Here is a 14,442-nt window from a genome sequence, read left to right on the forward strand (position 1 = left end):
CCAAGTCCCCAAATGTCCACTCTTCCTCTATTCCTGCTCTTCTATTTTCTACTTCAAAGCTTCAAACCAGTTCTTCCTGCCTGCCAGAGACTCTACCTCACCTCCCTACTTCCATGGCCCAGCAACGGTGCCAGGTGCTTTTAATATGCTCTTCTTGCTCAGAGCCAGAGGAGTTATACACATCTGGATGAAGGCAGAAACTAAGGAGGGGGACCCAGCTAGTGCCAGGCAACCTGAAGTTCTGCTTCAATAGCATCATTCAGCTTCACTAAGGGGGGGCCCTTGGCAATTGCCCTGCTTACCCACTAACAAAAGCAGCCTGATGCTGAGGCCAGCACCTCTCTACCCGGCATGGTTCAAGCTACAACATTGTGGTGCTCCCTATAGATCCACAGTGTTATGCTGCTGGGCCATAGAAGTAAGGAGATGAGTCAGAGGCAGCCTCCGAGTCATAGGTGCCAACTCCGTAGGGTGCTCGAGTACTCCCAACATTGAGCAAACTACTTCACTATATCCAGAGAGGAGTAATTTGTGTTGAGTGTACCACCACTAGGGATCACTGTTTTCAGTTTTTATTTTTTACTGGAAAATTTATCAAGGTTTATTACAAGAGCAAAAGTTATATTTACCCAGAAAGTCATTTCCCCCCCCATTAATTTTATCACTGTTTCAACAAAAACAAATAAAGTATCAGGAAAAATAAGAAGGTCCTTAAGCACCAATCCTTTTGAAAAGTGGACAATTCACAGCTCGATGCTGGTGTGAGAGAGAAAGTGGTTCAGGATACACAAGAGGGGCTCAGTATCTGAGAATAAGAGGCCCTCCAATTGGAGAGATATCATGCTTAAGAATAGGAACAATTTATTAAAGAGCATTAACACTATCCTCCAAGGCAGATCTGTGGGAACATTCTGCTTCCACTCTTTTCAGACCTTGCACACAGCTGCCACTGAAGTAATCCTTGAGGACACTTAGGTTTAGGCTCCAGAAGATGCGCCTAATGAGTGTAAGAATCATCATGTCACCAAGAAATTCCTAAGCTTGCTCACCATGCAGCACATGTGTGGGAAAGGTACTTTATGACCCCTATTATAGATGGCTGCTCTCAGGAGCAATTGAATGCTTAATTTTTTTTTTTTTTTTTTACACATTATAATTTTGGTTATGGCTCCCCTTGAACAAAAAAAAATTCTGCAAGCACTTATGACGATAGGGCCTACAAGGGAGCAGTTTAATTTTAAACACCCCTGCCAGAAGTGTGGGACCTCTCATTTGTATGACTGTCTGCCATATGACTTTTTACACTTCTGCATTTTACACTGTGAAACGTCTGCTGTAACCTAGCCCCCCACCCTCATCTACATAGGATGCTACAATGAGCATATCAAGCTCTTGTACTTTAGAAGTTGTCAGAAAATTACTACCCCAAGCAACTGTCTAACAAAAGGGTTCTCCCCCCCCCCCTTTAGTTAGGCCGTTTGCGGGATATTTCCCTCTGTCCGGTGTTTACATTGCACACTTCTGATTTTTGGAACAGGCAGACATGATTACCACCCACTGGCATAAGTGACATCCTATAAAATATTTGGTTTTTGTTGCAGTCTGCAACACTGTTGTGCACATGGCAGTTTGTCTGGATATAAGAAGCATTTTAACAACAAAAGTTAAAAAAAAAGGAGAACTCTTGATAGTGATTTAACTGATAAAAGGCACATATGACTACATCTGGTACAGCCTAGTACCTTTGCACAAAGGTATGGCTTTTTTTTTTTTTATGTGCACATCTGCATGCCACTTTCCTAACTCTAGGTGCACTCATTACCCAGTAGCCGTAAGAACCTGGCTGGGCCAGCACAGTGGCTCAATGTACTGCCAGGCAGAGGGATCTTGAGTTAAACATCAAAGTACAGGCTCATTGCTTCAATGACTGGATGAAAAGTTGGGAGGGGATATAGAACAGAGCGAAAAATTCAGCTCATGGCATTAAAGAAGTTGTTTCTAACTAAGCTGGAATCCAAAAGAATAGAAGGGAAACTAGTGGGTCCAAAAAAAAAAAAATGGAGAGCACTCCTTCCTCAAGGAAAAGTCAGGGTTCAGTCATTTTATTTCAGTTTCACTCCTAAAGACAGCTCACTCCAATAGAAAGAACTGAACATAAACCAGCGTTATAATTTAAAAACTTTAAGCTAACATTTAAAAAAAAAAAAAAAAAGTATATTAGCATGAATTTTTCTCTTTAGATTTTTTTTTTTTTAAGGATTTGACAATGCATGTAACAAAGTCACAGCATATAGACAAGAATTTTAGACGTCACCCAAATCGCTTAACAGGTCAGCTCAGTTTAGTTGGCTATTAAGGTCCCTTTCTTTACACCCTCAATTGCTGCATGGTGTACACACAATCCAAAACTCAGGATGCACTCTTTCTATACCCGATGTGATTAGCTGACATTAGACAATAGCCGCGTTATAGGCTACAGTGTTAACTATGGGGAAGTGGGGGGAAAACACATCCTGGATTTCCTATTTCATTTTTTCTGTGTAGAAACTGCTGTGCAAAGTAGTGAACAACCCAATAAACTGAACACCGAAGCCCCATGCAGGCAAACCAAAGAGCTTCTTACACAGTTTATATATTGACTTTAATCAGAAAAGCAGATACTCTTGAGACCTCAAGCCATGTAAATTGAAATTAAAAAAAAAAAAGTCTGTGATGAAATGCCCCAGAATTTGGGCACATTGCCTTTTGTTGGGCTGTTATATGTGAAAATCGCAGGCAGAATGCCTGGAGCAGTCTAAGATACACATTTATCATCATTGGTTTTAAACATACAAAACTTTGTGCAAACTGGTCTCAAAAGACTGGAAGAAAGGAAAGAGCTAGTTCATCGCTGTAATTTCTAAGGCTTCTCAGTACTGCATAGAGGCAATTTGGATAATCAGAATGGGATCGCAAACAGTACATATACAGAGAATCCAACAAGCCTGGGGCAGCTACAAATGCACCCTGAAAAAGTGTGGAGACTAAAAACATGTGCGCGTTAGAAAATGCGGTGTTGGAAAGTAGAGGCAGAAGCTACCTGATCCCATAAAAGAGCAATAGCAGGGTAGCTACATCCCCCTTCCAAGTTCACACTCACCTTGCCTTTGTACAGCTCCTCCAGCCTCTCATCTATCCACTTCTCCACGTCCAGCCTCTTCTGGAGCTCCTTGCGGTCATACTTGACTGTCACCCGGGCCTGCCTCTTCTGAATGCCCTGGTTAGAGGAATCGTTGCCTCTAGAAGGGGAATGGAATTTGTTTAGCACCTTCCTGCCGAGCTTGTTTGCAGCCATCTCCCCACAATGACACGAAGCAGAAAGAGCCGCATGGCAATTCTTTTATATCAGGCTGGAGGCAGCCGGCGCTCGAAGGGTCCTAGCGCCGGCTGCCACAGAAAGCCCCAGCCCGCTCCATTCCCAGGAGGGAAGCAACCGCTAGAACTCGCTTTCTGGTTGAGCTTGCCCAGCTTTAGACTTTGCTTGAGACACGACCTTAAACTTCTGGCAGGCCGACAAATAGCTGAAGAATATATGGTACGTAGTGCATTAGGGACTGAAAAGTGAAAGGACAGACGAGCGGTTGTCAAAGAGGGAATAAGGGCGGCGGCACCTAGCCTTGCACGAACAGCAATCGTGGAGCTAATCAAAATCCTGCCAGCTGATCCGGTCCTGCGGTTTTGCTATTGCACGCACGAATTTGTGCTTCTGATTTTCTTAGGAACGTCAGTGGCAAAATGTGAACTATAAATTCATTCATGCGAGGGAGCAAAAACAGTTTGGATTAGCATGTTCAACTGCAATCCTAATTGGGGCAAGGACTTGAAAAATACCACATCCCTTTTTTTTTTTTTTTTTTTTTTAAGATGAACAACTTTCTAGTTTTTTTCCTAAATAGCTCAACAAGTTTTTTTTTCCCTAAATAGCTCAACAAGTTTTATGTAGCAGTAATTTAAAAATTATATAGCAAATTGAAATAAGCAACCTCAGGGAAGCTGTAGGGGCCAGCCATAAGCCTCCTTTGGCATGAAGGCAGTGATTGAGCTGGCTTATATTCACAAGTCCCTTAGTGACCCCCAACCCTTCCTGGCTTCTGTACAGAAAACAGGGCCTGTGAGGAGAGGCCAGCTCAGACGCTGCTGTGCTCATTCCAGAGCCTTCAGCCCCTGCAGTTTCCTCTGAGCTTCACTAGAGATGAATGGGGAGGCTGGCTTGAAGAGTTCAGGTCCATCGGCGTGGGGACAGGTAGAAAGCCCTGCTGCCCATTGACACCTCTTTCTTATGGTTGCAAGCACTGGGGTGAGAAGAGGGGGAAAAGGGATCCCATTGTGGTGGCTGGGATTGGAGGTCAATGAGGGAGAGAAGCCCTGCCTTCTAGGCTCCTTCTTTAACGCGCCAGCTATGTCACACCATTCTTTTATCTGCACCGCCTCTTAAGGCTTTGCGTCCTGAGTAGCTGCCCCCTCTCTCGTTCCACCTTAGTTATGTGCCATATAGTATGCCTTGGTGCCAAGTCTGAAACATGTGAAGGAGGCTAAGGTTTGGGCTGGATTAAAGGAAGGAAGGAAGGGCTGGGGCAGAATTAAACTAGGAATACAAAGTTGGAGGGAGCTAAGCTTGTTGAGAAAGAATGGGAAAACTGGGACATAAACACCTGGAGATATAGAAAAATTCCAATGGAAAAAGATCCAGCACAAAATGAAGAGAAAGGTAATTTCCATGAAGTTTCAACCACAACAATAAAAACGTCCTGTTTGTGTTTACGCTAGAATGTCAGATCTTGGATCAGTTTTCTTAGCATTGTTACCTTCAGAAGAAATGTCAGTTGGTATTCTTTTCAAAGCTAAATATTCTATTCTGTATTTTTTGTCTCCTTTCCAAAGATTAGCTGAATCCACTGCATTTCAACAGACAACAAAGAAACTGCTCACTCCTGTCCTCATTGCTTTCAAATGTTGGCATATAAGCTAATGGGCAGATAATAGGAACAAGCATGCTCAAAGCTCATCACGCGATTATACCAAGATCTACCAGAATCAGCCTCACAACAATGTCAGACACTTGATGATTAAACTTGCTGGAGAAAAATTCAAGGACACTTGAGAAGTATACAAAACATGATTAGAAAACAGGACCTGGCAGGAAGCCAAGGACATGTAACATATAAAATCACTTTGCAAAACAGGAGGCATCTACATCCAATGAGTGTAGTCTAAAACAACCCCCATATGTCACTACTGCCTATGGAGACTGAAGGAAACAACATAAGAAACTTCTGAATGGATATTTAACAAGTGAAAACAGAATTGGGTGCATAAAACAGGAGTGGATCTGAGGGTGATCATATCTGATGATCTTAAGGAGGCCAAACAGATAAATAAGGTGATTGCAAAAAGCCAGAATGATGCTTGGGTGCATACTTACAGTACTTGAATGTAATCCGCTTTGAAGTGCTGAAAAAAGTGTGAAACGCGAAATATAAAATCTAAATAAAAAAATAAAAACATAAAATAGGAAGAGGAATAGCCAGCAGGAAAAAGAAAGTAATATTAACTCTATTTGTCTTTGGTGAGACTTCATTTGAGGCTGATGTAATAAAACCCACATCAAGACTGGAGCAACATTTTAGCACCAATTTTTCATATTGCATGCATTAAAAACGCACGGCCCCTGAAAGAGTGGAATGGGTGTTCATGGCTATGGAGAGAATAGAGTGAGACAGAGGGGGTGCAAGTGGGGGAGAGAATAAGCGTGATAGGTGGGCAAGTGGTGAATGCATGAGGAAGGAAATGTGTTGGCTGCAGAGAAAGTCCAAACTGTCTGAGAGGGAGAGCACAGCTGCAGTTAGAGCTTTGTCCAATTACAATGGCCGTGTCCTATGAGAACTTGACTTGTCTACACGGGAAATAAACAGGACCCTTACCTGTGTGATTGGGCTCATGGTCCCCCCAGGAGGCAAACTCATCATCCAACTCTGAAACCGCAGAAGGCAGCAGCCCCCCTCCCCCTTGTAATGTGCATCTGATGCCAGTTTCAGAGCTGAGCCCTTTGGTATGGCCACTTTTGTTTTTAGGCCCATGCTGGACCACCACTGACTATCTAGCAGTCAACTGCCATGCCAGACCACACTAGTAACAGTCTCTGAATCTTTCCCTGCCCATGTTGAACCACCAATGACAGCCTCAGAAACTTCTCATGGGAACAGCAACACAACCACTGTCAACTGCCTTGCTGAACCATCAACGAAAGTCTGAACCCCATAAGAACATAAGAAATTGCCCTGCTGGGTCAGACCAAGGGTCCATCAAGCCCAGCATCCTGTTTCCAACAGAGGCCAAAACCAGGCCACAAGAACCTGGCAAGTACCCAAACACTAAGAAGATCCCATGCTACTGATGCAATTAATAGCAGTGGCTATTCCCTAAGTAAACTTGATTAATAGCCATTAATGGACTGCTCCTGGCCCAAGTTGGCCCACCAATGACTATGCCGGACTAACAGGGGGCACTTCCTCAGGAACCACCTCCCATGGAGAGCAGCAAAATATCTGCAATCATGTGCCACACTGACAGTCTCTGAACTCCACCCAGCCCACGCCTGACCACCTCCCATGGAAACAGCAAAACAATCCAACTTGCGGATCTTAACTGTCAACTGCCAATGGTAGACTGGAGTAGTGGCACTGATGTCACGGAAACTGGTGTCCAGGTGTCTTGTTACAATTAGATGTTATTCATGCTGTGGTCTGCACAATTGCCAGGAAGGGTTTCCCCACTGCACTGTTTTCTTAGGGCTGCATGGTGGAAGAGACTCTATTCTGCAATACTGTGATTCCAGGAAACCCCACTCGGATGCCTCGTTTGAGCCATTGGTGGCTGCATCACCAGTGCTAATATTCTCTCTTCCTGTGAGTATTTGCCCCAGTGGGTGCTGGATGGTCATTCTGTGGGCTTCAGACTTGCATTTTTCACTTTTTGCTTTTCTTTACTTTCTTTTGATTTTTTTTTTTTTTTTTTTGCTAATGGGTGCATCATCGGCACTCATCACTGCTGATTGAAGAAATGATATTCTGCTCCTGCTCTTCCTTCTGGCGCAGATGCTTTTTCCACTTGGATGCCTTATCTCTATACAGTTGCTTATATGCTATTATATTATTCTCCTCTCAGTTGTCTCTTCTACAAGCTGAAGAGCCCTAACCTCTTTCATCTTTCCTCATAGGAGTATTGTTCCATCCCCTTTATCATTTTGGTTGCCCTTCTCTGTACCTTTTCTAATTCCGCTATATCTTTTTTGAGATGCAGTGACCAGAACTGCACACAGTATTCAAGGTGCAGATGCACCATGGAGTGACATACAGGCATTATGATATTCTCTGTTTTATTCTTCTTTCCTTTCTTAATAATTCCTTTCATTCTATTTGCTTTCTTGGCTGCTGCTGCACACTGGGCAGAGGATTTCAACATATCCACGATAACACCTACATCTTTTCCTGGGTGGCGACTGCCAATATGGAACCTTGCATCGTGTAGCTATAATTTGGGTTCCTCTTCCCTATGTGCATCACTTTGCACTTGTCCACATTAAATGCCATCTGCATTTAATGTGGACAAGTCTTGCAAGGTCCTCTTGTAATTTCTCACAGTCCTCTTGTGATTTAACAACTTTGAATAATTTTGTATATTCAGTAAATTTGACCATCTCACTCATTATTCCCATCTCATTTATAAATATGTCAAACAGCAGCGGTTCCAGTACAAATCCAAGGGGCACTCCACTAGTCACCTTTCTCCAATGAGAAAATTAACTATTTAGCCCTACTTTATTTTGTCTCTGTTTAACCAGTTCTCAGACCACAATAGAACATTGCCTCCTATCCCAATGACTTTTTAATTTCCTCAAGAGCCTTTTGTGAAGTACTTTGTCAAATGATTTCTGAAAGTCCAGATACATTATAGCAATTGGCTCATCTTAATCCACATGTTTATTCATGCTTTCAAAAAAATGTAGCAGATTAATGAGGAAAGACTTTCCTTGGCTAAACCCTTAGGCTTGTCCCATTAAACTATGACTATCTATATGTTCAGCAATTTTGTTCTTTATAATAGTTTCAATAATTTTTCCCCAGCACTGACGTCAGGCTCACTAGTCTGTAGTTTCCTGTGTCACCTCTAGAACCCTTTTTAAAAACTGGCATTAAATTGGACACCCTCCAATCTTCAAGTACCATAGCTGATTTTAATGATGGATTACAAATTAATAATAGGTGTTATGCTCGTCAGTCGCAGATGGCTGTGACCACTCATGCTCACCTCTTTTTTCCCTGCACCGTCAATCCTGGGAAGAATGGCGGCCTCTGCCAACCACCGCCGACTTCCCTAGCATTCCTGGGACAGCGTGGGTGCTGCCAACCGCCATCTTGTCTCCAGAATCGCCTAAGACGCGCGCGCAAGGGCCTCCTTTGTACACGTCATGGCGGGAACCTCGGGGGTGTCCATTCCTGATGATGTCAACTTGCTGCTGTACTTAAGCTGATCGGCTCTTTGCTTCAACGAGTTAGCAAGGAATTCCCTCGTTGCTGAATCCACTCCATTCTTGGACTTCCAGTTCCAGATTCTCTCTTGGCATGTGAACGCTCTAGGTATCCGCTTCTCTGGGGCTCTTCCACATTCCTGGCTACCTGCTTCTCGGAGGGCCTTCCTGCCTTGAACTACTACCTGACCCACTTTCTCAGGACATTGTCCTGAAACTACCTCTTGTGAGTACCTTACTACAGACTTCAACGATACCAGCTTCACTGAAGGTTCTCTGCTGTGTACCCCATGCCTCGGGCAACTACCATTTCTCTTTAGTAGAAGTTGTTCCAATATACCCTGTGCCGCAGGGTACTGTTGCACCAGCTACAGGATTCACTTCCGGGTTCATGCACCTCAGACCATCTCTTCATCATCTACAGTACAAACATCCTCGGCATACCCCGCTCTGCAGGCCACTACCGGATCTGCACTTCTGAGGTAATCTATACTCGTCTGAAAGGACTTCCTGGCGTACCCCGATCTGCGAGCCACTACCGGATCTTCACATCAGTGGTATCACCTTGGGTATACCCCACTGCTCAGAACTGTACTTATTTACATCCCCCGCTCTGCGGGCTCTGCTTTTCCTTCCTTCATAATAAAGTCTCTATCATACAGCTGTGACCTACCGACATCTCTCATCTCGGCCCAGGGTTCACATTCTTACAAAAACATAACAAATAGGCCTGCAATTTCATTTTTCAGTTCTTTCAGTACTCTGGGATGTATACCATCTGGCCAGGTGATTTGCTCCTCTTTAGTTTGTCAATTTGCCCTATTAAATCTTCCAGGTTCACTGAGATTTGTTTAATTTCCTCGGAATTATCACCTTTAAATATCACTTCTGGCATGGGTATCTGCCTTACATTCTCCTCAGTAAAAACTGAAGCAAAGAAATTATTTAATCTATCTGCTATGACCTTGTCCTCTGTTAGTACACATTTTACCCCTTGATTATCTAATGGTCCAACTGACTCCCTTGCAGGCTTTTTGCTTCCAATGTACCTGAAAAAGATATTATTAGGAATTGTTGCTTCTTCAGCAAGCTTCTTTTCAAATTCTGTCATAGCCTTCCTCATTAATGCTTTGCATCTATCTTGCCAGTGCTTATGCTGTTTCCTGTTTTCTACATTTGGATCCCTTTTCAAATTTTTGAAAGATGCTATTTTCCCTATAATAAACTCTCTCACCTCACTTTTAATGTCCTCCCTCCAGTTATCAAGTCAAATTTGATCATGTATGATAGCTATTGCCAAATGGCCCTAACTTATGGGCCGATTCAGTAAAGTCCGCGGGAGAGCAGGCGAGCGTGATTCTGTATTTAAATGAGGCCCGGCGGTAAAAACGGGCAAAAGGAGCGGCGGCTGTCAGCGGGTTTGACAGCCGATGCTCAATTTTGCCGGCATCAGTTCTCGAGCCTGCTGACAGCCACGGGCTCGGAAACCGGATGCCGGCAAAACTGAGCATCCGGTTTTCGACTCGACAGCCGCCTGCCGACTTCAAATTTTTTTTTTTCTTTTTTTTTTTTACTTTTGGAAAGTTTCGGGACCTCCGACTTAATATTGCCATGATATTAAGTCGGAAGGTGCACAGAAAAGCAGTTTTTACTGCTTTTCTGTGCACTTTCCCGGTGCCCGAAGAAATTAGCGCCTACCTTTGGGTAGGCGCTAATTTCTGAAAGTAAAATGTGCGGCTTGGCTGCACATTTTACTTTCTGTATCGCGCAGGAATACCTAATAGGGCCATCAACATGCATTTGCATGTTACGGGCGCTATTAGGTTCGGTGGATTGGATGCACGTTTCGGCCCCTTACTGAATAAGGGGTAAGGGAAAACGCGCGTCCAGTGGCGGGTTAACAGTGCGCTCCGTTGGAGCGCACTGTACTGTATCGGCCTGATTATTACAACTCACACTAAATCATGTGTTCCACAAAGGATTAGATCTAAAATAGCCCCCCCTCCCTTTTTTGGTTCTTATACCAGCTGCTTCATAAAGCAGTCATTTATTTCATCTAGAAACTTTGCTTCCTTGGCATGTCTTGATGTTACATTTACCCAGTCAATGCCAAGGTAATTGAAATCACATATTATTACTATGTTGCTAATTTTGTTAGCTTCCCTAACAGGGTGGGTGCCTCCTATTAGGTGAACTAGGCAGTTGCCTCGGGTGCTGACCCTTAGGGGGCATCAAAGAGCAGCCATGTGGGGCTGCGAGCTGAGCCTATCCCACATGCGGCCCAGAGAAGCACACACTTGGCGGTGTGAATGCGGTAGGAGCCAGGACCGAGATCGGGGGGGGGGGGGGATGGGGGCAAGGCAAAAAGCTTGCCTAGGGCACCTAATACCCTTGAACCGGCCCTGTTTCCTAAATTCTGTAAACATTTCATCGTCTGTCTATTCATTCTGCTCAGGTGAATGATAGTACACCCCCACTGCTATTTTATTCCCCCTCTCATATGGAATTTCAGTCCATAATGATTCCACATTACATTTTGGCTCTTACAGAACTTTTTACCCTATTTGACTCTATGTAGTATGTTTATTTACTTTTATGTGACTAGTGGATCAGCGGGCTATAAATGATGTAAATAAATAAATATGCCCTCTTTAAAATATAAACCACATCTCCCCCAATTTGAACCATCTTATCATTGCAATATTATTTGTATCCTGGTATCACAGTGTCCCAATGGTTATCTTTCTTTCACAAGTCTCTGAGATGTCAAACTATACCTCTTTATTCAGCTTTATATATTCTAATTCTCCCATATTATTTTTCATACTTTAAGCATGTGCATACAGGCATTTCAAAGTATGATTTTTGTTTGTATTAATGACCTGCTCATCAGTTGACAAGGGTAATTTGGGATCTTTCTGCTCTTTACTTAAAGACCCTGGGTTATTTTAGCATTTATTGTAACCTCGCCTTCAGGATGCCCTAACTTCCCTGTTTTATTCATATTCTTTGAAGATACATCATTTCAAACCATGCACTTCTGAGCGACTGTCGTCAGCTAATTTAAAAGCTGCTCTATTTCCTTTTTGAAGGTTAGGGCCAGCAGCCTGGTTCCACTCAGGTTAAGGTGGAGCCCATCCTGTCAGAATGTTCTCCAGTTCCTAACAAATCTAAAAGCCTCTTCTCTGCACCATCATCTCATCCATGCATTAAAACTCTGGAGCTCAGCCTGCTTCTGGGGTCCTGCGTGTGGAACAGGGAGCATTTTTGAGAATGCAACCCTGAAGGTTCTGAATTTTAGTTTTCTACCTAAGAGCTTAAATTTAGCCTCCAGAACCTCCTTCCTACACTTCCTATGTCACTGGTACCCACATGTACAATAATAGTTAGCTCCTCCCCAGCACCCTCTAAAATCTTATTTAAGAGGCACATGAGGTCTGCTACCGTAGCATCAGGCAGGCAAAATACCAAATAAATCTCATGCCTACCAGCCACTAAGCTATCTACATTTCTAATGATCGAATCACCCACTATATCAGCTATCCTAACCCTTTCCTCCTGGGCACATGGCCCTGAGACAGATCCTCAGTGCGAGAGGATAAGGCTTCACCTGGAGGGCAGGTTCTAACTACAGGATCACTTCCTGCCTCACCAAGGTGATGGTCTCTTGTCAGGTGACCTTGTTTCTCCAAAACAGCACAAGTGCTGCTTGATTGAAGTTGGGACCGCTCTACTATGTCCCTGAAGGTCTCCTTTATATCCCTTTCTATCTGGCTCAGCTTCTCCAGGTGCCAATCTGGTCTCCAGAGATCAGACTTGTTCTCTGAGAGCCAGAGGCTCTTTGCACCGGGTACACACATACAACACCTCACCAACCGGTAGATAATCATACATGTGACATTTGGTGCAAAAGACTGGATAACTTCTGATTTGCTGCTGGACTTCTGTCTGCATCTTAGTTTTATTAAATTGTTATGAGCTGATTATGGAGTAGGTATGTCTCTCAATTTAAGGGATTTTAAATTATTTAGTGTACTTTCAGGGGTGGATTGGCCTATTGGGGCTTCGGGCATACCCGGTGGACTGGTCACCCCAATCCCGGGATAAGTGTTGGTCGCCACGATTCTGTACTAGGCATGTGGCCACGGCGACCAACATCTATCACGTGGTCGCCATGGCCACATGCCTAGTACAGAATCGCGGCGACCAACAACAGCCATGTGACATTTCTCAGAGAGCGGGAGCCTCCCCCGAGGCCCTCTGCTTAGTGCTGCTTTTGTATTTTCCCTGCGGCAGCAGCCCCAGTTCCATGGGCCTACTCGCCACACTTGTCCCGTCCCCCATTATCACCGCGGCCGCGGGAAACACTCCCGCCGCCTCCATTCGCGCCTGCCCTGCTTCTGTTTTTGCCGGCGGGAGGCAGCCAGCACACTTCCTGCCGCTGCCTCACCGCGGGCTGAATGCCTGCCTCCCAGCTCCTACAGTTTTCCTCTGTGGCAGGCTCCTTTCATTCTCATTCCACAGCAAAAGTACATATAAAACCAAACAGCTTCAGGGCTTAAGGGGCTTAACAGACCTCAGGCCTTCCCACACCAAACGGCCACCCCCTCCCTCAAAAGCCCATTCAGACTCTCCTCTCTTGGTCCTGCCTGGATTTTTCCTGACCTCCAATGTAAGTAAAAATGTTTGTTTTACTTATTTACAGACAGACGGGGAGAAAAGCGAACAAAAGTGAGCATGACTTAATGTGTGTGAGCATTAGAGTACAAGTGTGTCAGTGAGCATGTGTGCAAGAGAGAGAATGACAGCATGTGTGAGTGTGCATAAGTCTGAGCATGTGTATGAGCGTGACTGGATGGATGAGTCAGAGTTTGTGTGCCAGTGAACATGTGGGAGTGACACTGCGAGTGTATCACCATATTTGTGAGCGTGACTCAGAATGTGAGTCAGTGCAAGTGTGTCAGTGAGCATGTTGAAATGTGTGGCTGTTTGCCCACCTGTCCACAGAGAACACCTGTTACAGATAAGCAACTTTACTGATTATTTGTGCAAAACTATCATGGGTAAAAACTACCACGGTGCTTGCTTGCACCAATATGGATAGTTTAATTTTTGTCCCTAAATAAATCTTAAGGCCTGATTTTCAAAAGCATTTATATGCTTAAAACTGGGTTTTACATGTGTATGCACTTTACCTGTGTAAGTGGGCTTTTGAAAATTGCTATGATAGTAGGTTCCATTTACATCCGTAACACCTTTGAAAATTCACCTGTAGGTGTCAGAGTGTGGGAGAAGATCAGAAATCGAACTAAAACATATGACTGCACAGTAGATAGGCACAAACGGACATTCTGAATGGACCTAAACATAGAAATGACGGCAGAAGACCAAATGGCCCATCGAGTCTGCCCAGCAAGCTACACACTTTATCCATTTTTTTCCCTTTTTCTCTCTCCCACCTGTTACTATTGGCTTCCAGTACCCTCCAGCCCATCTTCTGTTTCTATGCCGTAGGTCTTATAGACAGTATCTTTTGACAACAAAAGTGTAGAATCCAGTGGAGAGGCAGAGGAGGAATGTTGTGGAACTAGCTAATTCCAGTCTTCCTACAAGTCAAATCCCAGACATTTCCTGACATGCTAATACAACTGAAAGGCAATAAACTGGACTGGATCATAGGAGTTCAGCTGATTTACAATTCTTTTGTTTGACATCATCCCTTAGCGGAGATGGCACAATGAAAGACTTTTGAACAGGAGCAAGAAGCTGATTAATAAGGAGATAGTGACACTGTGAGGCCTACTGGGGACATAGCAATTCTCCACAATTTCTCGTCAGCTGATTGCACTGTCTTTCTAGAGCAAATGGTATTAATT

General features: G+C 44.0%; 1 protein-coding gene across 2 annotated transcripts in view; it reads right to left on the reverse strand.

Annotated features, from left to right (window-relative positions):
- PPP1R14A (protein phosphatase 1 regulatory inhibitor subunit 14A) overlaps positions 1-3,592 on the reverse strand; it is a 62,210-nt gene extending 58,618 nt beyond the window's left edge. The window contains exon 1 of one of the 2 annotated variants that reach the window (XM_029571378.1): positions 3,140-3,592. In XM_029571378.1, the coding sequence (XP_029427238.1) occupies positions 3,140-3,334 (195 nt within the window). In that variant the 5' untranslated portion in view covers positions 3,335-3,592. The remainder of the gene's footprint in view (positions 1-3,139) is intronic. The other variant, XM_029571377.1, reaches the window with a different exon arrangement.
- Positions 3,593-14,442: the final 10,850 nt, after the last annotated feature.

This window comes from Rhinatrema bivittatum, chromosome 11 (assembly GCF_901001135.1).
Source record: "Rhinatrema bivittatum chromosome 11, aRhiBiv1.1, whole genome shotgun sequence".
Lineage (NCBI taxonomy): Eukaryota > Metazoa > Chordata > Amphibia > Gymnophiona > Rhinatrematidae > Rhinatrema > Rhinatrema bivittatum.